This window comes from Lissotriton vulgaris, chromosome 11 (assembly GCF_964263255.1).
Source record: "Lissotriton vulgaris chromosome 11, aLisVul1.2, whole genome shotgun sequence".
In the NCBI taxonomy this organism is placed as follows: domain Eukaryota; kingdom Metazoa; phylum Chordata; class Amphibia; order Caudata; family Salamandridae; genus Lissotriton; species Lissotriton vulgaris.
In genome coordinates, this window is record NC_141699.1 from 883,558,748 (window position 1) to 883,586,482 (window position 27,735).

The following is a 27,735-nucleotide window of genomic DNA, read 5'->3' on the forward strand; positions in this document are numbered from 1 at the left end:
TGGGTGGAAATTTGTTGATCCACGCAGATTCCGGAACTTTCCACCACAGAAATGTGAGGAAAATGCGTTTTTTTTTCCAATTTCTTAGCTTTGCAAGGGATTCTGGGTAAGAGAACCTGGGGGTAGGCAGTCGAGTGACCCCATCCTGAATTCCCCTGGGTGTCTACTTTTCAAAAATGTATAGGTTTGCTAGGTTTCCCTAGGTGCCGGCAGAGCTAGGGTTCAAAAACAAAAGGTAGTCTCTTTGCCCAAAACGTGCACAATTTCACTGAAAAATTGAGTTGTGACCACGTTGCGTTTTGCACTGTTTCCTGCAGCAGCCACTATGCCTACCCAGGCAAGTGAGGTACCATTTTTCTCGGGAGACCTGGGGGAACGCTGGGTGGGTGGAAATTTGTTGATCCACGCAGATTCCGGAACTTTCCACCACAGAAATGTGAGGAAAATGCTTTTTTTTTTCCAATTTCTTAGCTTTGCAAGGGATTCTGGGTAAGAGAACCTGGGGGTAGGCAGTCGAGTGACCCCATCCTGAATTCCCCTAGGTGTCTACTTTTCAAAAATGTATAGGTTTGCTAGGTTTCCCTAGGTGCCGGCAGAGCTAGGGTTCAAAAACAAAAGGTAGTCTCTTTACCCAAAACGTGCACAATTTCACTGAAAAATTGAGTTGTGACCATGTTGCTTTTTGCACTGTTTCCTGTCGCAGCCACTATGCCTACCCAGGCAAGTGAGGTACCATTTTTCTCGGGAGACCTGGGGGAACGCTGGGTGGGTGGAAATTTGTTGATCCACGCAGATTCCGGAACTTTCCACCACAGAAATGTGAGGAAAATGCGTTTTTTTTCCCAATTTCTTAGCTTTGCAAGGGATTCTGGGTAAGAGAACCTGGGGGTAGGCAGTCGAGTGACCCCATCCTGAATTCCCCTGGGTGTCTACTTTTCAAAAATGTATAGGTTTGCTAGGTTTCCCTAGGTGCCGGCAGAGCTAGGGTTCAAAAACAAAAGGTAGTCTCTTTGCCCAAAACGTGCACAATTTCACAGAAAAATTGAGTTGTGACCACGTTGCGTTTTGCACTGTTTCCTGTCGCAGCCACTATGCCTACCCAGGCAAGTGAGGTACCATTTTTCTCGGGAGACCTGGGGGAACGCTGGGTGGGTGGAAATTTGTTGATCCACGCAGATTCCGGAACTTTCCACCACAGAAATGTGAGGAAAATGCTTTTTTTTTCCAATTTCTTAGCTTTGCAAGGGATTCTGGGTAAGAGAACCTGGGGGTAGGCAGTCGAGTGACCCCATCCTGAATTCCCCTGGGTGTCTACTTTTCAAAAATGTATAGGTTTGCTAGGTTTCCTTAGGTGCCGGCAGAGCTAGGGTTCAAAAACAAAAGGTAGTCTCTTTACCCAAAACGTGCACAATTTCACTGAAAAATTGAGTTGTGACCACGTTGCTTTTTGCACTGTTTCCTGTCGCAGCCACTATGCCTACCCAGGCAAGTGAGGTACCATTTTTCTCGGGAGACCTGGGGGAACGCTGGGTGGGTGGAAATTTGTTGATCCACGCAGATTCCGGAACTTTCCACCACAGAAATGTGAGGAAAATGCGTTTTTTTTTCCAATTTCTTAGCTTTGCAAGGGATTCTGGGTAAGAGAACCTGGGGGTAGGCAGTCGAGTGACCCCATCCTGAATTCCCCTGGGTGTCTACTTTTCAAAAATGTATAGGTTTGCTAGGTTTCCCTAGGTGCCGGCAGAGCTAGGGTTCAAAAACAAAAGGTAGTCTCTTTACCCAAAACGTGCACAATTTCACTGAAAAATTGAGTTGTGACCATGTTGCTTTTTGCACTGTTTCCTGTCGCAGCCACTATGCCTACCCAGGCAAGTGAGGTACCATTTTTCTCGGGAGACCTGGGGGAACGCTGGGTGGGTGGAAATTTGTTGATCCACGCAGATTCCGGAACTTTCCACCACAGAAATGTGAGGAAAATGCGTTTTTTTTCCCAATTTCTTAGCTTTGCAAGGGATTCTGGGTAAGAGAACCTGGGGGTAGGTAGTCGAGTGACCCCATCCTGAATTCCCCTGGGTGTCTACTTTTAAAAAATGTATAGGTTTGCTAGGTTTCCCTAGGTGCCGGCAGAGCTAGGGTTCAAAAACAAAAGGTAGTCTCTTTGCCCAAAACGTGCACAATTTCACTGAAAAATTGAGTTGTGACCACGTTGCGTTTTGCACTGTTTCCTGTCGCAGCCACTATGCCTACCCAGGCAAGTGAGGTACCATTTTTCTCGGGAGACCTGGGGGAACGCTGGGTGGGTGGAAATTTGTTGATCCACGCAGATTCCGGAACTTTCCACCACAGAAATGTGAGGAAAATGCGTTTTTTTTTCCAATTTCTTAGCTTTGCAAGGGATTCTGGGTAAGAGAACCTGGGGGTAGGCAGTCGAGTGACCCCATCCTGAATTCCCCTGGGTGTCTACTTTTCAAAAATGTATAGGTTTGCTAGGTTTCCCTAGGTGCCGGCAGAGCTAGGGTTCAAAAACAAAAGGTAGTCTCTTTGCCCAAAACGTGCACAATTTCACTGAAAAATTGAGTTGTGACCACGTTGCGTTTTGCACTGTTTCCTGTCGCAGCCACTATGCCTACCCAGGCAAGTGAGGTACCATTTTTCTCGGGAGACCTGGGGGAACGCTGGGTGGGTGGAAATTTGTTGATCCACGCAGATTCCGGAACTTTCCACCACAAAAATGTGAGGAAAATGTGTTTTTTTTTCCAATTTCTTAGCTTTGCAAGGGATTCTGGGTAAGAGAACCTGGGGGTAGGCAGTCGAGTGACCCCATCCTGAATTCCCCTGGGTGTCTACTTTTCAAAAATGTATAGGTTTGCTAGGTTTCCCTAGGTGCCGGCAGAGCTAGGGTTCAAAAACAAAAGGTAGTCTCTTTGCCCAAAACGTGCACAATTTCACTGAAAAATTGAGTTGTGACCACGTTGCGTTTTGCACTGTTTCCTGTCGCAGCCACTATGCCTACCCAGGCAAGTGAGGTACCATTTTTCTCGGGAGACCTGAGGGAACGCTGGGTGGGTGGAAATTTGTTGATCCACGCAGATTCCAGAACTTTCCACCACAGAAATGTGAGGAAAATGCGTTTTTTTTTCCAATTTCTTAGCTTTGCAAGGGATTCTGGGTAAGAGAACCTGGGGGTAGGCAGTCGAGTGACCCCATCCTGAATTCCCCTGGGTGTCTACTTTTCAAAAATGTATAGGTTTGCTAGGTTTCCTTAGGTGCCGGCAGAGCTAGGGTTCAAAAACAAAAGGTAGTCTCTTTACCCAAAACGTGCACAATTTCACTGAAAAATTGAGTTGTGACCACGTTGCTTTTTGCACTGTTTCCTGTCGCAGCCACTATGCCTACCCAGGCAAGTGAGGTACCATTTTTCTCGGGAGACCTGGGGGAACGCTGGGTGGGTGGAAATTTGTTGATCCACGCAGATTCCGGAACTTTCCACCACAGAAATGTGAGGAAAATGCGTTTTTTTTTCCAATTTCTTAGCTTTGCAAGGGATTCTGGGTAAGAGAACCTGGGGGTAGGCAGTCGAGTGACCCCATCCTGAATTCCCCTGGGTGTCTACTTTTCAAAAATGTATAGGTTTGCTAGGTTTCCTTAGGTGCCGGCAGAGCTAGGGTTCAAAAACAAAAGGTAGTCTCTTTACCCAAAACGTGCACAATTTCACTGAAAAATTGAGTTGTGACCATGTTGCTTTTTGCACTGTTTCCTGTCGCAGCCACTATGCCTACCCAGGCAAGTGAGGTACCATTTTTCTCGGGAGACCTGGGGGAACGCTGGGTGGGTGGAAATTTGTTGATCCACGCAGATTCCGGAACTTTCCACCACAGAAATGTGAGGAAAATGCGTTTTTTTTCCCAATTTCTTAGCTTTGCAAGGGATTCTGGGTAAGAGAACCTGGGGGTAGGTAGTCGAGTGACCCCATCCTGAATTCCCCTGGGTGTCTACTTTTCAAAAATGTATAGGTTTGCTAGGTTTCCCTAGGTGCTGGCAGAGCTAGGGCTCAAAAACAAAAGGTAGTCTCTTTGTCCAAAGAGCGCAAGATTTCACTGGGAAATTGAGGTGCGACCACGTTGCGTTTTGCGCTGTTTCGTGTCGCAGCCACTATGCCTACCCACGCAAGTGAGGTACCATTGTTTTTGGGAGACCTGGGGGAACACTGGGTGGGTGGAAATTTGTTGATCCAAGCAGATTCCAGAACTTTCCTCCACAGAAATGTGAGGAAAATGTGTTTTTTTTGTCAAATTCGTAGGTTTGCAAGGGATTCTGGGTAACAAGACCTGGTGGTAGGCAGTCAAGTCACCCCATCCTGAATTCCCCTGGGTGTCTACTTTTCAAAAATGTATAGGTTTGCTAGGTTTCCCTAGGTGCCGGCAGAGCTAGGGTGCAAAAACTACAGGTAGGCACTTTGCTAAAAAAGGGTCAATTTGTAACTGCAAAATTTAGGTGTCACCACTTTGCATTTTGCGCCGTTTCCTGTCGCAGGCACAAGGGCGACCCACACAAGTGAGGTACCGTTTTTATCGGGAGACTTGGGGTAATTCAGATTTGTAAATCAACTGTTATTACCAATTGAGCTTTTGCGCATTTCTCCCTTTCAATGAAAGACATTGTGTAACAAAAAAATAATTTTGAAAAATGACCAATAATTCTCATGCTAGTATGAGTATTCCCAATTTTGAAAATTAGCAATAATATACTGTTTCTGAACTCTATATTTTGTACCCAATTCAGAAATACATAGGTGTCTTTCATACAGATTTTTCCATGTATACATTTTCCAAGACAAAGTGCTCTATACCCAGTAAATGAAAAAATACCATTGCAAGTTGCTGCTCAGTTTTTGGATCTGGGTTCGTCGGGTTCTTGGTGAAACTACAAGTCCTATATATCCCCACAACCAGGAAGGTCTAACGGATGTAACGGTATATTGCTTTCTAAGAGCTGTCAAAACTAGAAAAAGTTATAGGTGAAAACGTTGAGACAAAAGGCTGTTTTTTTCAACAAATTTTCAATTATTCCAATATTTAACTGTTAGTTTCTATAAAGAAACCTTCATGGATTTAGACAAATGACCCCTTTCTGAATTCAGAATTTTGTCTACTTTTTGAAAATGTACAGCTTTCTAGGATCCATTATTGCTTTCAAACTCATTTCTACCATTAACTGGAAGGAGGTGGAAAGCTCTAAAAATAGCAAAAATAGGCTATGTCCCAGAAAAATGCCAAAACTGTGTGAAAAATGTCGGTTCTCTGACAAAAGACTGTCATTTCCTAAAAGCTGAGAAAATGGAGATTTCAGCCCCACAAACCCTTTTTTGATAACATTTTCAGGGAAAAACCCAGAGGCTTTCATTTGCAGCCCATTTTTCCCATTTTTCTGAAAAAAACAAAAAAATCACTATATTTTGGTTAATTTCTGGGACCCCTCCAAGGTAATCCACAAACCCTGGGCACCTTTAGAATCCACATGATGTTGGAAGAAAAGGACGCAAATTTGGCGTGGATACCTTATGTGGTCAAAAAGTTACAAGGGCCTAAGCGCGCACTACCCCAAATCGCCAAAAAAGGGCTTAGCACAGGAGGGGAAAAGGCCTAGCAGCGAAGGGGTTAAAGGACCCAAAAGAAAACCCCCAAAAAATAAAAAAGAGACCAGCCTCTATTTGATCACACAAAGAACACTCATTGGCCTGGTCTAATGGTCAACCCTCACTGTGCATGGCCTTTGGTTGTACTCTGCTGGGTTGACCACTTGCAGTAGTTTGTTGTGGTCAAACTCTGCTGTGCACAGCCCTTGGCCATGAGCAACAGGGTATGGCCGCCTGTGGTAGGTTGAATGCAGATTAAAAGTCTGTGCTTAGCATAGTGCGCAGCCCTACTGGTATTTTGCTGCTTCAGTCCTTGCATCCTGATATATAAAGCAACAAGTAACATACCAACCAGAAATCAGGACAGTTGGCTTGGTTATTGGTTCTTTGTTGCATAAGATAAATAAACAACAACTGCGGCTTCATTGTATATAATATTGAAAATGCTTCATTTCTGAAATTATTAAACTGTGAAAGAACTATAACGAGTCTCGTTGAAGTTACATTTAAGGCAGTTAAGGGTGGTACTGCTGCTGAGTTAAGTTTTTTTTTTACCCTGAGGGTGAGTGCAAAACTGGAGAGCCCGATAGGGACCTGTCTCAGCACTTGCTTTTTAGAACTTCCGGCACTGAGTGCCAGCAGGACCCAGCCCACTTAAACATTTGTACTTAAGAAAACATAATGAAATAACTCATTATTCTATGGTGCATTAATGGTGCCATAGATAAATCATGAAAATGTTGTATAGGTAGGTGTCTGTTTTTGACTGCTCTGGCACAACTGGGCTTTCTGAGATATCAAACTGCTGGAAACGGGTTGACTTCTCCATGGATCCAGACATGCCTTCTTTGACCAAAATTCAGTGTCAGGAATTGCAGGGATAACCGCTTAGAAGCAAACTAACCTTTACTGAAATTACTTCACAACTAGCCAGTACCTATATCAGCAGCTTAGCAGACTGGACTTATTTTCCTGGAGGGTCAAGGCTGGTTCCCATATGTTTGGTTCCATTTTACTATAACAGAGAAGCTAAAATAATGAAATATAGAGCAGCCTAGAAAAATTCATGGTGTTCAAGATTATGTCAAAAGTGTCTATCAATCGCGCTTGTACTACTTAGTTAGGTACGTGAACCGGTGGGTAAGGTGGGTTTATACCCTTCTGAATGTTCTGGTGGAGGGTGTGGGGAAAGGGCATTAAGCATCAGACAGGCAGGCTTTAATGTATTGGTTTTTTTTTGGTTTATGGTAATAAATCTGCTCCAGGCCCTGATGTTTGTGGTAACAAAGGGGCCATTACCTCAAACGTATGGTTAAACCACTCTCCGTGAAGCAAAGGTTTTAAAACAAAGAAAATAGCGAAAAACTATTTGCAGTTTATCAATTACTTTCGCCAGGCAAAGGGTAAAACTGATTGGAACAATAGACAGCTGGGAGGTCTTTTAGTGTTCCAGAAATACTAGGCGCACTACCTGGGTGGCCGCAAGGTAATACTTTCAAAGAGTGGTCAGTGTAGGCAATGAGGCGAGCGGTAATCCCGCACAACCGCTCCAAGATGGACCAGAACGATCCACACAATTACAAAAAACAACAATGCTCCTGCGCTATACACATTAAGTTAATCCTTAATAGTACTTATATCAGTTAAGTATAGAAACGTGGTGGAAGTTGTTTAAGGAAATCTAAACTTTAGGTCAAACTTCGAGAACAATTATACATAAGTAAAGATATATGAGTTAAGAAACAATCTGTTCTTGGTGTAGCCACTTCTGTTTATTGTTCCATTTCACAAGCCAACACGTGTTTCATCGCAGGGAACAAACTGCAAATCTTCAGGGCTGTAATGCAAAATTTCTAGGATTAGATGCAATCCATCCGGATGTCTAATCCTCCGTTGTTTGTGACAAGTGAGCTTAGAGAAGATGGCCGGTCAGTGTGTAGACTCTGTTAGGTGTCCTCGTAGGTTGAAGGTGAAATACGTTAGATAAAACGCCCAAGTAGGGGCGTTGCGTGGAATCCTGAATTCGGATTTCCAAGCGTACACACTCGGGCTGTGCCGGATTTGACGAGTCTCGATTATTCACGAGCTAAGTGAAAAACCGGGAAGAGAAGATAGTTCGTGGTTGGGTGGATACGCTGCTAAATCCACGAGGCGGTTGTACCTAGTTGGTACAGTTCTCCCTCTTTTGGTTCCCGGCGCCGTGTTTCGAAGACATCCGAATTCAGGATTCCACGCAACGCCCCTACTTGGGCGTTTTATCTAACGTATTTCACCTTTAACCTACGAGGACACCTAATAGAGTCTACACACTGACCGGCCATCTTCTCTAAGCTCACTTGTCACAAACAACGGAGGATTAGACATCCGGATGGATTGCATCTAATCCTTGAAATTTTGCATTACAGCCCTGAAGATTCGCAGTTTGTTCCCTGCGATGAAACACGTGTTGGCTTGTGAAATGAAACAATAAACAGAAGTGGCTACACGAAGAACAGATTGTTTCTTAACTCATATATCTTTACTTATGTATAATTGTTCTCGAAATTTGACCTAAAGTTTAGATTTGCTTAAACAACTTCCACCACGTTTCTATACTTAACTGATATCAGTACTATTAAGGATTAACTTAATGTGTATAGCGCAGGGGCATTGTTGTTTTTTGTAAAACTGATTGGAATTTGCAGCTGCAGTCACATTATTGTGCAACATTTTTCTCATGTATTACAGAAGAACTTACTCAATAAACAAGCTTCGTGTAATTTTGGTGATAGTCAGAGGTCTCACTAAACTGAAAAGGAAATATACAAACAATGGAATTTTGTCATTTTTGTACAGCGCTTTAAATGGGCCGGTACTCAACGGTACTAAGTACCGGCACTTCTAAATTTTCTGCTCTTGAGTACCGGAACTTCTCTTAGTCTAAAGAGAGTACCGGTACTCATGGGGCAGCAAGCCAAGCTAAGGGAAATTGGCATGCACAAAAAGAAGCGCAACCCAGCTGCCAATGAGTGGTCCGTTTTCCTGAAGGATACTGATCAAGTGCTGATCTACTCCCCACAATTTGCTAATTGAACGGCAGCCCGTAGGCATTCATTCAGAGCTGGCAGAAAGTTCAGGAGGGGCCCCACTCTCACTGTGATTACTAACACAGTATCCACTCAGGTTCTGTGGTGTCACTAGCACTCAGGGAGATTTTAAGGATTTTGGAAGCCCTGACCCAAACGTATTTTTGGGGCCCCTGTTGAGAACAGTTTTGAATTCCTGATTCAATTTCAGCTCGTTCATGCAGTCTTTGGCCAGATCACTAACAGGCACATTCGTCCAAATTCTGAATGTCTTTACATCAAATATTCAGGGACTGTGCTGTGTGTTGTAACACAGCAGTGGCTCACTAATTATGCTACAAATAATCTCTGTGACACCCTCCCATTTCTCATATGTGAGGTCCTGTTTTGACCTAAAAGAAAGTTTTTTGTATGCCTGTTGCATGAAACAAACAACATTTCTCTGCAAAATATCTGTAATAGTCTCTCACATATTGCCCACAATAAAAATAAATTAAAGAAAACATGGTATTTAAAGTAAATTGTTTAGAATTAGTACACATCATATGGGCAAGACTCTGCAGAACAGAGCTGGCTCTGTCTGGGAGCCCCCTGAAAGACTAGCCCACTATGCCCATGCCTTATAACGTGTCTTTACTCTAGGTGCAATGGCCATATCTCCTGACTCTAGGGAATTCAAAGAAGGCTTCCTGCTGGTATAGCAGAGTAGGACATCACTTGTTTGAAGCCAGACTGAGGAGGAAGGTAGTGATAGTGATGCTGCTGTGCAGAGCCGGTGGGATTCAAGGTTTAGTAATGCGGGCAGAGCTGAATGTAAGCGTTTCTAAAGCACATGCAGTCCTGCCACGACACATCAGTCAAGCTATCCTGGCGGCAGACGGCTGATAGCCAGAAACCGGTCCTAGGATGCTTGATTCCGGTCCAGGGAAGACATGGCTTGGCAGTTCGGGCTGCACTGTTCCCATGAGGCACAGGGTCAAGGCTGATTTGCATATGGCCATGTCTGAACTGGGGTGGTGTGGAGTGCAAAAAAAGATGGATTTAGGCCTAGATCTCTGTACTGGGGTGAATGTATGACATTGTTCTGCATTCTGTCCATCATTTGTTGTTTTTGCGCAAGTACCACACATCAGGCATTAGAATATCACGCACAGAAATACACGGTCACAAATTATAGCGCCTACTCAGCTGACAAACTGGAGCGCTGCTATAATGCACAATGCTGACTGAAAGATGCAGTGGCAGCGCGCTACTCCTGTTAGGCTTGGGGGGGATGGCTGAGCTGCTCACAGCTCTAGATTCTACTACGCTACATTATAATAATAGGACACCTTACCCCACGTGGAATTACATTCAATGACATCGAATGTACCCTTTTGTAGGTATAAGGGAAATGGAATACTCAAAATCTAGCAGAAATGCTTTAGTATCATTAGGCATATCTGCACACCAATTCAATCTAATTCACATTAAATGTGTGCCCCTGGCTAGTTCCCTTAGCACTGCAAATAGCTCCGCCCCAAGCCCCACCCCTTAGTCCACATCTCAATTTGGTGAGTACCTGCACTTATTATTTTCCATTTAAAGCATTGTTTTTGTATTGATCTTATTTGTAGTTATAGATTTCTTCAGTCCAACACTCCTCCAACAGTTTACTCTTTAAAGGCCACATGTATAATCAACTTACTGAGCCAGTAACTACTGAATTATTCATATTTTGACGTGTTTTTAAATGTTTCACTTGTTGACATCAAAACCTTGTGAAATGTTAGGTTTTCCCATGCACTTTGAGCAGCACTGGGGTTATCTTGCTGTCCTCCTCCAAGGCCCCTCCCACACGTGACCCCGAGAATTTGACTCTCCTGCGCCCCTGTTGTACTGTCAAGGCGATTGACCTTTACACTAGGCCCAGTCACGTGCCTTTCTGTCGAGGGGGAAAAACGAACGTTCGATATTACAGCCCACGCAGTGACGCACTAGGGACGTCCAAATTACACGTCTTATAACGTATTCTGGCGCAAGGGGCTCGTGAACCTCTCTCTCTCCATTTCACATCCTGGTTTCACCTCAAATATAATTCGGAGATTTTGCACCCGGAACCAGGTGTCTGAGAAAGTATGCTTCTCACGAACAAAGCCTCGGCACGCGGTTAGGGGAGACGCTTGGCATATTTCTTGGAAAGCAGCCTACCTGTCCCGGCTCGCCCGCCACCTGGGCATTATGTAAACAATGCGCATTCCTGGGTTACACCTGGGGCAATTGTTCTCTGCAGGCCCCCATGCAATGGCGCGTGGCCTGACCGTGAGGGCTTCTGCCTGTGGCGAATGTCAGGTGCCAACGCGGAACTGATGGATGGCCCGCGATGCCTGCAATTAGCAATGCACAAGCAACGCTTCTTTATTAGCATACCTGCATGGCTCTGCCCAGACGGCTGATACCACCTGTTTTGAGGACAGCATCTCCAACAACAGGAAACGCCATCATAAAAGGGTGTTCGAGTCCAGAGTGATCGCAGGTATGGCCAGCTATGCTCAAATGTATAGGCTGGAGGTCAAACGTTTAGTATATAATATATACGTCAATATTGCAGTGCTGGAAGGTCTGGTCTCACAAATCAGTGTGTTGGCTGATTTGTCGGCCTGTTTTATGTTCTGGTGTGCCGGTTTTTACTGTTGATTTCTCAGATATGAGTATTTCCACAAACATTGCCTGCAGCAATGACAAATGCACTCCGTCTCCGATACCTTGCAAAACACATACACCTTGACTATCTTGCCTATCTAATTTGCTAATGGGGACCTAATGTATTAATTTTGGGCCCAAGCCCATTTTCTGACCCATTTCTTCCCTGTTGGCCTCGTTTAGTGTTTGATGGAGTGGGAGGAACACTGTAAAGGATGAATGCCTGCCCCAATTACAGACAGTAGAACAGACGGGTTACAATTGTAGAACAGACAGGCTACCATTGTAGAACAGATGGGTTACCATTGTAGTACAGACGGGTTACTATTGTACAACAGCTGGGATGCCATTGTAAAACAGCCGGATTACCATTGTAGAACAGCTGGTTTACTACTGTTGAACAGATGGGTTACCATTGTAGAACATTCGGGTTACCATTGTAGCACAGACGGGTTACTATTGTAGAACAGCTGGGTTACGACTGTAAAACAGCCGGATTACCATTGTAGAACAGCTGGGTTACCACTGTTGAACAGATGAGTTACCATTGTAGAACAGCTGGGTTACCACTGTTGAACAGATGGGTTACCATTGTAGAACAGCTGGGTTACCATTGCAGAACAGCTGGGTTACCACTGTAGAGCAGCTGGCTTACCACTGTGAAACAGCTGGGTTACCAGTGTAGAACAGAAGGGTTACCACTGTAGAACAGGCGGTTTACTACTGTAGAAAAGCTGGGTTACCATTGTAGAACAGGCGGGGTAACCCCTGTAGAACAGATGGATTGCGACTCTAGAACAAGCGGGTTACCACTGTAGAACAGCTGGGTTACCACTGTAGATCAGCTGGGTTACCACTGTAGATCAGCTGGGTTACCACTGTAGAACAGGCGGGTTACCACTGTAGAATAGGCGGGTTACTACTGTGGAAAAGCTGGGTTACCATTGTAGAACAGGCGGGTTACCACTGTAGAACAGCTGGGTTACCAGTGTAGAATAGACGGGTTACCACTGTAGAACAGGTGGGTTACTACTGTGGAACAGCTTGGTTACCATTGTAGAACAGGCTGGTTACCGCTGTAGAGCAAGCAGGTTACTACTGTAGAACACACAGGTTACCACTGTAGAACAGCGGGGATACCACTGTAGAACAAATAGGTTACCACTGTAGAGCAGGCGGGTTCCCACTGTGGAACAGGCGGGTTACCACTGTAGAACAGGTGGGTTACCACTGTAGAACAGATGGGTTACCACTGTAGAACAGGTGGGTTACCACTGTAGAACAGATGGGTTACCACTGTAGAACAGATGGGTTACCACTGTAGAACAGACGGATTACCACTGTAGAAAGCTGGGTTAACACTGTAGAACAGACGGGTTATCAATGTAGACCAGGCAGGTTACCACTGTAGAACAGACGGGTTAACATTGTTGAAGCCAGTGCAGGCACCACCAACTATAACACTGGCCCAGCGGTCAATGAGACAGGGCGATGGACACAGGAAAGGAAAATCTTAAATGATTCTTATGCATAGGGGACAATTGTTTTATTGTTTAAAGAAAACAGAATCCAGCCATAGGCGTTTCTTTTAAACAAGTCAGTGCTGCAGAGCTGAAAAGGGTGTTGCGGCAACAGTAGTTTTATGGCACCGAGATTCATGCCAGACAGGCAGTGATCAAAGTCACTCATCAACAGAGATCTGTCTCTTATAAAATGTTATGACAAAGTGATTAGGTCTGGTTAATTTATTGTGAAAAGCATGTGTTAAAAGCAATAGGTCTTCAAAAGTGGATTTTCATTACACTGTGACAGGTGTTTCATTAAATGGGATCCCAAAGATTTACATACTTGGCATTGTTTTTTTTTTTTTTTTTTTTTTGCTTAACCCCACTGATAAACTCTAGTAGTAGAGATTTGCAACGTGAGAATCTTTTTTGGGCGTCAACTAGGGATTTATATTATTTTGATAACTGCAATGTCTTTCTTGAGCACCTGAGTAGAGACATTGCTGGCAATTCCGTGAAATCCTGCTGCTGGCACAACTGCCAATCAATAGGTTTTTGTAGCAAGACCCAAGGGAGAATACAAGCCTTGGTCCCTATAGGCATTACAGACGTGAATGAATTGTCAAAGTTGTTCTTATTATTGAGGAAGTGCCAGGAGAGTGTGTAATTCAATCCTCTAGCAAGAAGCGTCTGCTTTTAACAACATAAAATCGCCATTATATAAAAAATTGCCCTGACGAAGTTCTTTTAATAAGAACGAAACGTGTTGGCTGCCCGGTGTTTTGTCAAAAATGAAAGAAGAATAAAGAAAATCTGAACAATGTGAACTATTGGATGGACATTCATAAATTTACTGTTTTGGAATTTGTCTGAGGTGGTGCAACCCACAGTGGGTAGACGATTTGCAACGTGAGAATCTTTTTTGGGCATCTATGAGGGGTAGATATTATTTTGATAACTGCAATTTTGCACCTATTTGTAAGTTATAGAATGTTTTCTTAGTGATTGTTTTGTTGAAAAGCTTTTATTCAAAGCCTTAGTTGGTTATGGTGACAAGCCATCAATAAAGACTGCGGACTAGATTGGTTTATTGACAAAAGTAATGTCTGATGTCATAAGTTTGATCTCTTTATTATGAAAAATCGTTTCAAAGACAGTAGGCAGGACTTATTTATCCTGGAAATTTATTGTGGAAAACACATGCACATGAAGGCATCTTTATGGGTGGGGTGTTGTTAAACTGTCCTGGCGTTTGTATGAAGGGAATTCATTGCATAAAATCTCACAGATTACCATCCTAAACTAAGAGTTTGGTGTTAGTTATCCTTTTGACAAATCCTGGAACTAAAAGATTTGTATTGCGAAAATCTGTGTTAATGTTGTATGCTCTTCACACCATGTAGTTGTTTACATCTTTGTAATTGTGTGACTGTATGCCTAATGGTTGTCTTGCAGGAAAACTTATTTTCAGTATAGTGGTAGTAGTAGTAGTAGTATTTGTTTGAGGTGACAAACCTACAGTAAATTGCTATAGGTCTTATTGCTTTGTTGGAAAAAGTGTTAGGTACTGCAGGTCTGATCTGTCTATTATGAAAGGTTAAGAGAAATTCATACAGCCGAACATTTTTGTTGTGAAAAGCATACATTAAAGCCAACATGACTTTAAGAGTGGATCATTATTACACCATGTCAAAGCCAGTACTCATGTGTTTTTACATTGAATTGTATAAATTAGTGTAGTAAGAAAGGATGGTGGCTGGCAAACCTTTGGGTTAAAGATTTGAACAGTGCTAATCCTTGATAGATACCTGAGATGTGATTGCATGTTGTTCTGGCAAACATAATTTTCTATATAATTGTAATACTATGACTCTATGCACAATTATTATCTTGTGGGAAAGGTTTATGCTCATTACAGCCTCTATAACCTCCTGAATTGGTTATGGTGGCAATGCAGCAATAACGGGTCTCAGCCTTATTGGTTCATTGGAAAACGTTATGCCCGATGCTATGGGTCTGTTATTATGAAATATTATGATAGCAACAGTATGCCTAGTTCATTCATTGTTAAAAGTATATATTAATGCCAATAAACCCTTTCGCATTGATTGTTAGTACATAGTCTATCCACTATCTCCCACGGATCCCTCCAGCCAGCCTACACATTCCAGCAGCCCCCCGCTGCTGGGACGTGATTGGAGCTTCGTTGGACAGCCATTTCCCGCCTAGGTGCCTTCAAGATCCCACACCTACTTCGCATCGCAGGACTCCCACAGATCGATCCTGTCTACCTACACACCCCAGTAGCCTCCGCTGTTGGGACGTGTTTGGAGATTAGTTGGACAGCCGTTTCCAACCAAGGTACCTTAAAGAACCCACGCCAACTCACGCATCGTGGGACTCCCACAGCTCCCTACCGCCAGCCTACACATCCCGGAAGTCTCCACTGCAGGGGCTGATTGGAGCTTAGTTGGACAGACATTTCCCACCCAGGCACCTACAAGAACCTGCACCACCTCCTGCATTATGGGAATCTCACAGATACGTCCCACTAGCAAACATATTCATGCAGCCTCCGCTGCTAGGACGTGATTGGAGCTTCATTGGACAGCTGTTTCCAACCCAGGTGCCTTAAAGAACCCGCATCAACACATGCCTCGATGGACTCCCTCATTTCCCTCCTGCCAGCCTACACTTTCCAGCAGCCTCTGCTGCTGGGTTGGGATTGAAGATTTACTGGATAGCTGTTTACCACTCAGACGCCTCAAGTACCTGTGCCAATTCCCACATTGTGGGATGCATGCAGGCGGTGCCTGGTCACAACTCGGGCCAAGGGCAGGCCCATCCACGCCATCATAGCCCATAGGAGGCTAGACCGGGCCACCCCTCTTTTGCCTGTCTCTACATCATATGGTACTTTGCCTGCCATTCCTGCCCCTGCACTGCCTGATTCCCCATCCCTGTGCTACTTGCTTCCTTGCCCCTCGGCTACATGCCGTCACTGCCCTTGTGCTGCGGCTGTTCCTGCACTGCATGTCCTCCCTTCCCCTGTGCTGCCCGCCAGCTGTCCCTGTGCTGCCTTTCTCCCCTGCCCCTGAGCGGCCTGCGGTCCTTGCCCCTGCACTGCCTGCTGTCCCTGCGCTGCCTGTCATCCCTGCGCTGCCTTTTGTTCCTGTACCTGTGCTGCCTGCCATTCTTGCCCCTGCACTGCCTGCGGTCCTTGCCCCTGCACTGCCTGCTGTCCCTGTCCATGCACAGACTGATATGCCTTTTCCTGTGCCGACCGCTCCAGGTCCTTGCCCTGCACCCAGGTCCACTTGGACCTCCTACCAGGACCACAAATAAAGGCAGTTGAGATGCGTCAGCTGAAATGGAAAGGTAGAGGCCTCTGGTGCTGTGAAGCAGGGACAGACCGCTGGACAAGGAAGAAGCCTTCTCTCTAGAGTACTTGCTTCTTGAAATAAATGTTAAGGTGCTCAATTGGGTCATCAGCAAATGTAAAGGCATCTTAGGAGTGAGTAAATGACTGTAATTGATTGAGTCATTTGAGGCTTTGTTATGCCAATTATTTAGTGATGTCAAGTTTTGCCAGCTGAGTTTTGGAGTGAAACCTCTTAATGGACACATAAACAAATCACTTGGTACATTCTGAATGCTTATTACTAAACTATTTATTTTGAAAGCACTTGCTTTACAGTAAACACAATCGTTTTCAACATTAAATGGCAAACTACCTTGTACTGACTGTAATGTAATTTTATATGACTTACATATTTGCAATGCTTTCTGTCACCGTCTGGGACCTCGTAACATTATAAATACACAAGCCACTATTTCCAACACTATTTCCCACTGCACCAAGCAGAATTTAGTTCTGTAACTCTCTGGTTACGAACAGAGACACATGCAGTGATCATATTGACCAATACAGGTTTCATTGAGCATTTCCCACAGATTAGCTTTATTTTTCCTTATATTACATGCAGTTACCTGAAAGTGAAAGATCAAAACAATATTTAGGTAATATTTTTTTCTCTTTAGCTACTTCTTTGATCCCACCCCCACCCACATTGCCCTCAAGCTCACAGTTCCCATACTTTTTAAAATGCACTTCGATCACTGTCACAGACTAGTTGGTAGGTAGTGTGCGACTTACCCACATATTCCCCTCCGGCTGGCCTTAATCACGGATTGGAATTTTTCTTTTCATCCCTGTGGACAAGCCTTTCCAATACACGAACAATGGAAAGAGAAGAGATACAAAAGAAAGTAAATGCATTATATATACCATTGAGTATTACATGATACTGTTATAATTGTCACTGAACTTGCTAGGGTGAATAATGTACTTTATAGAGGTGGGCAAGCCAACAAATTAACTGAGGGAGAGCTGAGCCACGGCCGAGTCAAGGGTCTGGCTGGCCTCTTAGAGACCATGCAAGAGCCGCATCCTGAAAATAGGTGGCATCTAAATCATGCAACAATCATCATGTAAAAATATGACAGTCTCTTTAAAATTAAAAAAAAGTATTTTTATCATGCAGAAGAAATTAACCTTAATAATAATAATAATAATAAAGGGGTTTATAAAGCGCATGGTGACGCCCTCCCGGCGTGTCCCCGCGCTGTGTCGAGAAGTCAGAGCCAAATGAAAGAGATGATAGAGAAAACAGGTGAGTTTTCAGACGTTTTCTAAAATTAGTCTCCGTGTCCGCTAGTCTGATGCTCATAGGGAGAGAGTTCCATTCATTGGCAGCCAACACACGAAAGGAGCGTCCTCCCATTCTGGCTTTTTTGATGCGGGGAATTTTGAGCAATCCTGTTCCTCTAGAGCGAAGAGTTCTGTTAGGCTCATAGGGGATAGCCAGATCTGTCATATAAGGGGGGGCTTTATGCGAGACGATCCTGTAGCACATAAGAAGTGCTTTAAATAGGACTCTCTTTTTAATGGGTAGCCAATGAAGAGTGGCCAGGGCCGGTTTAGAGGCTGCTCTTTTAGGAAGTCTAAGGACTAGGCGTGCTGCCGTGTTTTGGAGTACTTGTAGTCTCCTGATGTTCTTTTGCGTTGTTCCGAGGAGTAGCACATTGCCATAGTCTATTCGCGAGGTCACTAGGGCTTGGGTCATGGTTCGTCTGGCTTCAAGAGGGAGGAGATCTAGAGTGCGGTTTAGGGTCTTCAAAACCCCGAAGCATTTCCCAACAACTTTGTGTACATGGCTGTCATAGGAAAGTCTGGGATCAACCCAGATCCCCAGGTTCTTAGCTTCTTTACAGGGAGTGGGTAACGGCCCCAGACAGGATGGCCACCACTCCTTGGTCCAGCTCGCATCCTTGCCTCCTTTTACCAAAACCTCAGTTTTTGATCCATTTAGCTTCAGGCAGTGTTGGGTCATCCAACCTGCAAGAGCCTGCATACAGGCTTTAAAGTTGTCCGCAGCTATGGAGGGGGCTTGGGACAGGGAGATAAGCAGTTGGGTATCGTCGGCATATGAAACTAATTCAATGCCGAACGATTGAACCACTTCTGCCAGCGGGGCCATATAGAGGTTGAACAGGGTGGGACTCAGGGCAGAGCCCTGAGGTACCCCCTGTTCTAAGGCTATGCTGTCAGAGAGGTACATCCCTCTCTGAACCTGGAAGCAGCGGTTGGTAAGAAAAGCTTTCAACCAGCCCAATGCCTCCTTGGTGACCCCGGCTTTGTTCAGACACTGCAGCAAGATGGAATGTGCTACAGTGTCGAACGCGGCACTGAGGTCAAGCATAATCAGTGCCATGGTCTGGCCCTCGTCAGCACCTACCCGTAAGGTTTCGGTCGCTCTCAGAAGGGCGGTCTCAGTGGAATATCCTGACCTAAACCCAGATTGCGAACTGTGAAAGGCATTGTTGGACTCCAGATGAGCCATGAGTTGACTATTGGCAATTTTTTCGGCCACCTTCGCCAGATAAGGCAACAACGAGATGGGACGCAAGTTTTCTAAGATGTCCTGACTCACGTTAGGTTTCTTTTTTATCGGAAGTACAATAGCTTTCTTCCACTCTGCAGGGAGGGTAGCCGTGGCAAAGGAAAGTTGGAGTACATGTCTAAAATGAGGTTCTAAGACTTTTAGAGTAGCTGCTAATATCTTGGGGGGAGCAGGATCCCGAGGGGAGCCTGATTTTATGCCTTTACAGATGCTTGTTAGTATTATAGGTGAAGGGACTGAAAAGCATCTTAGGCATGTCTCCGAGAGAATAGCCTCTTCGTTCTCTACAAAGTCAAAACCTGAGGGCAAATTATTCGAGAAGTTAGCATAAATGTCAGTGATTTTACCGGCAAAGTATTTAGCAATATTGTTGCACGTTTCTACAGAATCATTTTGGGACGTGTTGTCATTGGTTACCACAGAGATTTCTTTAAAGATTTTAAAAAGCTCTTTTGAAGAGTTCTCTGCCTCCCCAATGCGATTTTTATAGTGAAGTGCTTTAGTGGCACGAATCAGTTTGTTATAGTTCATTTGCGCTTTTTTATATTGGTTTTTAGCTGTCGGGCAAAAGTTGGTACACCATTCACGTTCCAGTTTTTTGCAGGCAGATTTAGCTATCTGAAGCTCCGATGTAAACCAAGGGGAGGGTTTTCTCATCTTCTTGGTATTTACCGAATTTCGGATAGGAGCAGTACTATCTAAGGCAGTTAGAACACAGTTCTGTAGCCGTGTATAGGCAGTCTCGCAATCCGACCCTCCTGGAGATCCCACTGATTCAAGTTTGTCGATGAAAGTGTCTAAGAGAAAGTTTTTCCATTTTTATACATCAGGGTCTTTTTTATACAGCCCACACCGTTAAGTCATGTATTAGAAGGTGCGCTCATATTTGGTACCAAAGAAAAAGGAACCTCTGTAAATTAAAATATTTGCCTGGGATGCCATAATTTGGTCAAGAGGGTAAGCCAGAATTGGTTCCAAATTTTTTAGGGGTCACGGAATACAATTCACCCACTCTATGGGTACCTCTTTTTCTCCTTTTAAACACAGTTTATTTTAGTTTTTAATTCTTGTTGTATGATGTCAGAATGTGAGTGGCAGGCAGAAGGCACATTACAGCTCGACTAGTTTTGGTCTCGAGAATCCAAAGAGGACCTCAACCTGAGCCAGGGCCTCAATCTCAAGCCGGACTCCAACGTTGAGTTGGTCACCCACCTCTAGCTCTTTACAATGATCGTGAACGCTAGGCCAAACTTCTAGACCGTGAGTGAGATTCAGGGATGTCCACAGTTGTGAGACTAAACTGGTCCAATAACGTGACTAGTAACGTAGTGAGAGAGATATTGAGTGGAAGAAGGATAAAGAAGGGATAGTGAAGGAAGGGTGGTTGTACACAGTATGGACTTGGTGTACTGCCTGAGGGACTGAAATAAATAAATAAATAAGAAAATGGAGAGATGATGAGGATTCAGGAGAGGCAAGGGGTTGCAACATGATGTGCCGGGAGGTCAATACAGAATTGGAAAAAACGAGACGCCCCTGAGAGCAGAAAGGACCAACGGGAGAGTGAAAAAGCGAGACAGGTTAAAGACAGCAAAGAGGAAAGGGGCGGAAAACGAGGCAAGGGTTGGGGAAGAGAGCGAGAAATAAATTAGGAGAGAGGGAGGAGGTGAAAGATTCAAAGAGGGAAGAAGACTGAGGGAAGGATACAAAAAAAGGGTGGGACTGAGATCAGAACGAGCTGTACTGTGGAGGCAGGAAGGGAGAGGCAAGAAGGGAGTGGAAAATGACAGAGGAAATTGAGAAAGGTGAGAGTATGAACAGAAAGAGAAAGGGCTATGGAGAGAAATTAAAGTATTAAGAAGAAAGATGGACACAAAATGGAGGGGAAATCCAAGTAGGAAATCAGGTAGAAACACAAGCATTGGCATAGCCAATAGATCTCACCTCTGGGACTTTATAAGTGTTTAGCCAGAGCTATTGACTATGGCAACGTCTTTGAGCTATGTTGTAGACCATTGTGGCTGCTATGTAGCATGTTAAAAAGTCATAATTAAAAATTGTTATAATCATTTTTGTTACCTTTTATATCACCAAGAAGACATGTACAACTGAACTACTCTATTAAAAAGAATTCACATAAAAAATGTCTTCTAGTTGTTTTGTTCTTTCAATGCTGGCAACATATTCCTCACTGTTCTAATGCTTGTTTGTTGTAGCTTTTTTATTGTTATGGGGAGGAGACATAAACAACGGTCTGATGGAGGTTGGGAAATAGTACCTGAATTACAAGAGAAGCGGACGGACACAATGGCAGAATGAACCTATGCCAGAGTTTGAGCGCAGACTGAGGTGGTGCTTAGTGATGCTGAGGTGGTGGTGTGCTGGTGCAGAGGTGATGCTGAATAATAAGCAGGTGATGCTGAGTGATACTGAGGTGGCGTTGAGTGATTCTGAAGTGGTGCTGATAGATGCTGGGGTGGTTAGTCATGCTGAGGAGGTGCACTGGTGCTCAGGTGTAGCTGAGTGATGCTCAGTTGGTTCTGTGCTGAGGTGATGCTGCGCTGATGCTGAGGTGATACTGTGCTGATGCTGAAGGGGTGCTTTGTTAGTGCTGAACTGCTGCTGAGGTTCGGTTGTGCTGTTGCTGCAGTGGTGTGGAGGTGGTACTGTGCTGATGCTGAGATGGTGCCGTGCTGATGTTAAGGTGCTGCTGTGCTGTTGATGAGATGGTGCTGAGGTAATGCTGCTCTGATGCTGAATGGTGGTGGTGCACTGATGAGGATATGATGCTGAGATGGTGCTGTGCTGATGCTGAGGTAGTGTTGTGGTGGCGCTCAGGTAATGTTTAGTGATACTGAGGCGGTGATACAGAGATGGTGCTGCATCATGCTAAGGTGGTGCTGAGGTAGCGGTGCTGCACTTGTGCTCTGGTGGTGCTGAGCTGGTGCTCAGGTAGTGCTGAGTGATGCTTAGTTGGTGTTGTGCTGAAGTGATGCTGTGCTGATGTTCTGGTAGTGCTGAGCTGATACTCAAGTGGTGCTGCATTTATGCTGAATTGCTTCTGAGGTGGGGTTGTGCTGGTGCTTAGGTGGGACTGTATTGTTGCTGAGGTGGGGGTGTGCTGGTGGTGGTGCACTGATGTAGAGGTGGTGCTGTGCTGATGCTGATATGGTGCTATATTGATGTTGAGGTGGTGTTGCGCTGGTGCTGAGGTGGTGCTGCACTGATGCTGAGTTGAGGGTGCACTGGTGGTGGTGCACTGATGAGGAGGTGGTACTGTTCTGATGCTGACATGGTGCTGTGCTGATACTGAGGTTGTGTTATCGTGATGCTCAGGTGGAGCTGTGCGGATGCTGAGGTGGTGCTGTGCTGATACTGAGGTGGTGCTGTGGTGGTGCACAGGTTGAGCTGTGCTGATGCTGAGTTGGTGATGCGTAGAGCTGGTGCTGTGCTGATACCGTGCCGAGGTGGTGCTGAGTGATACTGAGGTGGTACTCAGGTGGTGACCAGGTGATGATGATTGATACTGAGGTGGTGCTAAGTGGTGCTTTGGTGGTGCTCAAATGGTGATGTGCTGTTGCTCAGGTGATGCTGAGGGATGCTGAGTTGGTGCTGTTCTGGTGCTGAGGTGAAGATGAACTGGTGCAGAATTGGGGCTGCGTTAATGCAGAAGTGGTGCTGCATTTGTTCTGAGTTGCTGCTTAGGTGGTGCTGCACTAGTGGTGAGGTGGTGCTGCCCTGGAGCTGAGATGCTGCTGTGCTCATGCTGTGTTGGGACTGCACTGATACTGTGGTGGTGCTGAATCATAACGTGGTGGTAATGCTGTGCTGGTGTATAGCTGGTGCTGAATGATGTTGAGTTAGTGCTGAGCTGAGTTCATGCTGCGCTGATTCTGAGGTGGTGCTGCGCTGATGCTGAAGTGGTGCTGAATGCTACTGATGTGGGGCTGTGCTGGAGCTGGGGCTGCGCTGGTGGTGGTGCACTTATGCAGAGGTGGTGCTATGCTGATGCTGAGATGGTGCTGAGCTGATACTGAAGTTGTGCTGTGATGGTGCTGAATTGCTTCTGAGGTGGGTTGTGCTGGTGCTCAGGTGGGACTGCATTTTCTCTGAGGTGGGGCTGCGCTGGTGGTGCCCAGATGTGGAGGTGGTGCTGTGCTGATGCTGAGATGGTGCTATGCTGATGTTGAGGTGGTGCTGTGCTGATGCTGAGGTGGAGCTGTGCTGGTGCTGCACTGGTGGTGGTGTACTGATGAGGATGTGGTGCTGTGTTGAGGCTGAGATGATGATGTGCTGAGGTTGAGGTGGTGCTGTGGTGGTGCTCAGGTTCTCTGTGCTGATGCCAAAGTGGTGCTGAGTGATGCTGCGTTGGTGCTGACTGATACTGTAGTGGTGCTGAGTGATGATGTGCTGGTGCTGAATCATGCTGTTGTGGTGATGCTGCACTGGTGATCAGGTGATGCCGTACTGATGCTTAGGTGGTACTGAATGATGTTGAGTTGGTGCTGTGCTCAGTTGATGCTGCGCTGATGCTGAGGTGGTGCTGCACTGATGCTGAAGTGGTGCTGAATTTTGCTGATGATGGTACTGTGCTGGTGTTGTGCTGATTCTGAGGTGATGCTGATCTGGTGCTGCACTGATGGTGATGTGGTGCTGCACTGGTGATAGTGCACTGATAAGAAGGTGGTGCTGTACTGATGGTGAGTTGATGCTGCGCTGAGGTGGTGCTGTGTTGAAATGGTGCTAAATGCTACTGATGTGGGGCTGTGCTGGTGCTGAGGTGGAGCTCCGCTGGTGGTGGTGCACTTTTGCAGAGGTGGTGCTATGCTGATGCTGAGATGGTGCTGAGCTGATACTGAAGTGGTGCTGCATTGGTGCTGAATTTCTTCTGAGGTGGGGCTGCGCTGGTAATGGTGCACTGATGTGGAGGTGATGCTGTGCTGATGCTGAGTTGATGTTGCACTGGTGGTGGTGCACTGAAGAGGAGGTGGTGCTGTTATGTTGCTGAGATGGCGCTATGGTAATACTCAAGTGGAGCTGTTCTGGTGCTGAGGTTGTGCTCTGGTGGTGCTCAGGTGAAGCTGTGCTGATGCTGAGGTGGTGCTGTGCTGCACTGGTGCTGAGGTGGCGCTGAGTGATACTGAGGTGGTGGTGTGCTTGTGTAAAGGTGGGGCTCAGGTGGTGATGAATGATACTGAGGTGGTGCTGAGGGGGTGCTTTGTGTGGGCTCAAATGGTGTTGTGCTGTTGCTCAGGTGGTGCTGCATGGGTGCTTCACTGATGCTGAAGTGAAAATGCACTGGTGCTGAGGTGGTGCTGTATTAATGCTGAAGTGGTGCTGCATTTGCTCTGAGTTGCTGCTGAGGTGGGGCTGCGCTGGAGCTGAGATTTTGCTGTGCTGATGCTGAGGTGGTGCTGCACTGATGCTGAAGTGGTGCTGAATTTTGCTGATGATAGGGCTGTGCTGGTGCTGTACTGATTCTGAGGTGGTGCTGCTCTGGTGCTGCACTGATGCTGAGGTGGTGCTGCGCTGAGGTGGTGCTGTGCTGAAGTGGTGCTAAATGCTACTGATGTGAGGCTCTGCTGGTGCTGAGGTGGAGCTGTGCTGGTGGTGGTGCACTTTTGCAGAGGTGGTGCTATGCTGATGCTGAGATGGTGCTGAGCTGATACTGAAGTGGTGCTGCATTGGTGCAGAATTGCTTCTGAGGTGGGGCTGCGCTGGTAATGGTGCACTGATGTGGAGGTGATACTGTGCTGATGCTGAGTTGATGGTGCACTGGTGGTGGTGCACTGATGAGGAGGTGGTGCTGTTATGTTGCTGAGATGGTGCTATGGTGATACTCAAGTGGAGCTGTGCTGATGCTGAGGTGGTCTGTGGTGGTGCTCAGGTGAAGCTGTGCTGATGCTGAGGTGGTGCTGTGCTGCACTGGTGCTGAGGTGGCGCTGAGTGATACTGAGGTGATGGTGTGCTTGTGCGGAGGTGGGGCCCAGGTGGTGATGAATGATACTGAGGTGGTGCTGAGGGGTGCTTTGTGTGGGCTCAAATGTTGTTGTGCTGTTGCTCAGGTGGTGCTGCATGGGTGCTTCACTGGTGCTGAGGTGAAGCTGCACTGGTGCTGAGGTGGTGCTGCGTTAATGCTGAAGTGGTGCTGCATTTGTTCTGAGTTGCTGCTGAGGTGGTGCTGCAGTGGTGCTGAGGTGGGGCTGCACTGGAGCTGAGATTTTGCTGTGCTGATGCTGTGTTGGGGCTGCACTGGTGCTGAGTTGGTGATGTGCTGGTGCACTGATGCGGCGGTAGTACTGTACTGATAATGAAGTGGTGCTGTTGTGGTGTTGAGTGAAGCTGAGGAGAAGCTGTGGTGATGCTGAGGTGCTGCTGGGAGATGCTGTGGTGTCTGTGAATGATGATGTGCTGGTGCTGAGTCATGCTGTGCTGGTGCTAGCAATGCTGAGGTGTAGGTGCTGTGCTAGTGCGACTCTGGTGCTCAAGTGGTGCTGAGTTGGTGCTTTGCTGGGTTGCTGCTATGCTGATGGTAAGATTGTGCTGTGCTGAAGCTGAAGTTGTACAGTGTTGGTCCTGAGTTACTGAGGTGAGGCTGCACTGGTGTTGAGATGGGGCTGTCCCGGTGGTGCTGTACTGATGCTGAGATGTTGCTCTGCTGATGTTGAGGTGGTCCTGTGCTGGAGCTAAGATGGTGCTGCGCTGATGCTGAGTTGGTGCTGCACTGGTGGTGGTGCACTGATGAGGATGTGGTGCTGTGTTGAGGCTGAGATGATTATGTGCTGATGTTGAGGTGGTGCTGTGCTGATGCCAAGGTGGTGCTGAGTGATGCTGTATTGGTGCTGACTGACACTGTGGTGGTGCTGAGTGATGATGTGGTGGTGCAAAATCATGCTGTTGAGGTTGTGTTGCACTGGTGATCAGGTGGTGCCGTGCTGGTGCTTAGGTGGTACTGAATGATGTTGAGTTGGTGCTGGGCTGAGTTGATGCTGCGCTGATGCTGAGGTGGTGCTGCGCTGATGCTGAAGTGGTCCTGCGTTGGTGCTGAGTTGCTACTGAGGTGAGACTGTGCTGCTTCTGAGCTGGGGCTAAGCTGGTAGGAGTGCACTGATATGGACGTGGTGCTTGGCTGATGTTGAGATGGTGCTGTGCAAATGATGAAGTGGTGCTGTGCTGGTGCTGAGTTGGTGCTGTGCTGAATGCTGAGTTGTTGCCGCAGTGGTAGTGGTGCATTGATGAGGAGGTGGTGCTGTGCTGATCCTGAGATGGTGATATGTTGATACTAAGATGGTTCTGTGGTGCTGTTCAGATGGTGCTGTGCTAATGGGAAGGTGGTGGGGGGCTGATGCTGAGGTGGTTGTGAACTGATGCTGTGCTGGTGCTGTCCTGGTGCTGAGGTGGTGCTTAAGTGGTGCTGGGCTGATGTTGAGTTGGTGCTGCACTGGTTGTGTTGCTGAGTCATGCTGTGATAGTGGTGCTTTGCTGATGCTCAGGTGGTGCAGAGCTGGTGCACAGGTGGTGGTGTGCTTGTGCTCAGGTGGTGCTGAGTGATGCTGAGATGTTGCTGCGCTGGTTTTGAGGTGATGCTGCACTGGTGCGGATGTGGTGCTGTGCTAATGCTGAAGTAGTGCTGAGTTGCTGCTGAGGTGGTGCTGAGGAGGTGCTGTGCTGATGCTGTGGTATGCTGAGGGATGCTAAAGATGAGGGGACTGGCCATCACCCTCAAAGCTGGAATACAGATTACCAAACTCAAACCTGCAGAATACCTATCGTTTGAATACCTGGGTGTCGAACTCACCACCAAGGGCTCCTCACCCATCAAATTCCACACCATCCACCTGGAGAACGTACCCTTTTTCCCGAAGAACTAAAAGACCTAATAAAACGGTTCTTCTTGACAGACACCAAAGTTCCTGGGTGACCTCAATATCCACTGGAATAACCCAAAAGACTCCACTGTCCTGAAACTATCCAACCTTCTGGAAATACATAACCTCAAACAACTCTGCAATAAGCTAACTCACATCAAAGGTGCAACACTAGATGCGATCATTACCAACAACGAACTGATCTCTCAGAGAGCGATTTCTCCCATTGATTGGTCCGACCACCATCTCATTCTGTTCAGGATTGACACACCTGTCAGCCACCAACCTATTTGTGACGTCAAACCAAAACTCTTGACCAGAAACATCAAAAAAGTTCCTTTATCCGAACTTGAAACCATGATTCACCCCCATCTTCAACTCCATCCCTCATCATGGATGGTTGATGGCCTCACTACACACTTTACCTCAAAAATGACAGAGGTTTTAGACCAAGTAGCTCCACTCAAACTCAAACAACAGAGGCAAACCAAATCGAACCCCTAGTTTAACGTGGAGCTGAATGATGAAAGGCGTCAAGTCAGACAAACGGAAAGGGCTTGGAGGCCTAAATCCTCCACCTTACACCTAACGCAACTTAGATCTGCTCGGCAGGCATACAAAAAACACATTTTCAGTGAAAAGGCGTCTTTTTTCCGCAGCCAACTAGATTTGGCGAAAAACAGACCGAGAGAACTCTTTAGCATTGTGAAAAGCCAAATTAACTGCTCTCCCTCTCAAGATATCGAAGCCACCAATGAGCGATATGAAGAAATTGTCACCTTCTTCACTAATAAAGTCTCTAAAATTGATCAATCCTTCATACAAACCGCAAACTCTCCCTCCCTCATAACCTGCCCCCTTCTACTTCCCTTGACCATGCAGAAAAACTTCTGAATAAGGACAATCAGACCGGCCGCCAGCTAAAAAACAATGCGCATTGGTCCGACTTTGAGCTAATGGCGGAAAATGAGGTCTTCAAGATAATTTCTAATATAAAACCTCCTCCCACACCATGGA

General features: G+C 46.1%; 1 protein-coding gene across 3 annotated transcripts in view; it reads right to left on the minus strand.

The window, feature by feature from the left end:
- LOC147683643 (beta-4C adrenergic receptor-like) overlaps positions 1 to 27,735 on the minus strand; it is a 95,167-nt gene that overhangs the window by 17,305 nt on the left and 50,127 nt on the right. Inside the window, exon 2 of one of the 3 annotated variants that reach the window (XM_086944030.1) lies at positions 17,044 to 17,111. The exons of 1 other annotated variant lie outside the window; for it this stretch is intronic. In XM_086944030.1, the coding sequence (XP_086800156.1) occupies positions 17,072 to 17,111 (40 nt within the window). In that variant the 3' untranslated portion in view covers positions 17,044 to 17,071. The remainder of the gene's footprint in view (positions 1 to 17,043; positions 17,112 to 27,735) is intronic. One more of the 3 variants, XM_086944031.1, reaches the window with a different exon arrangement.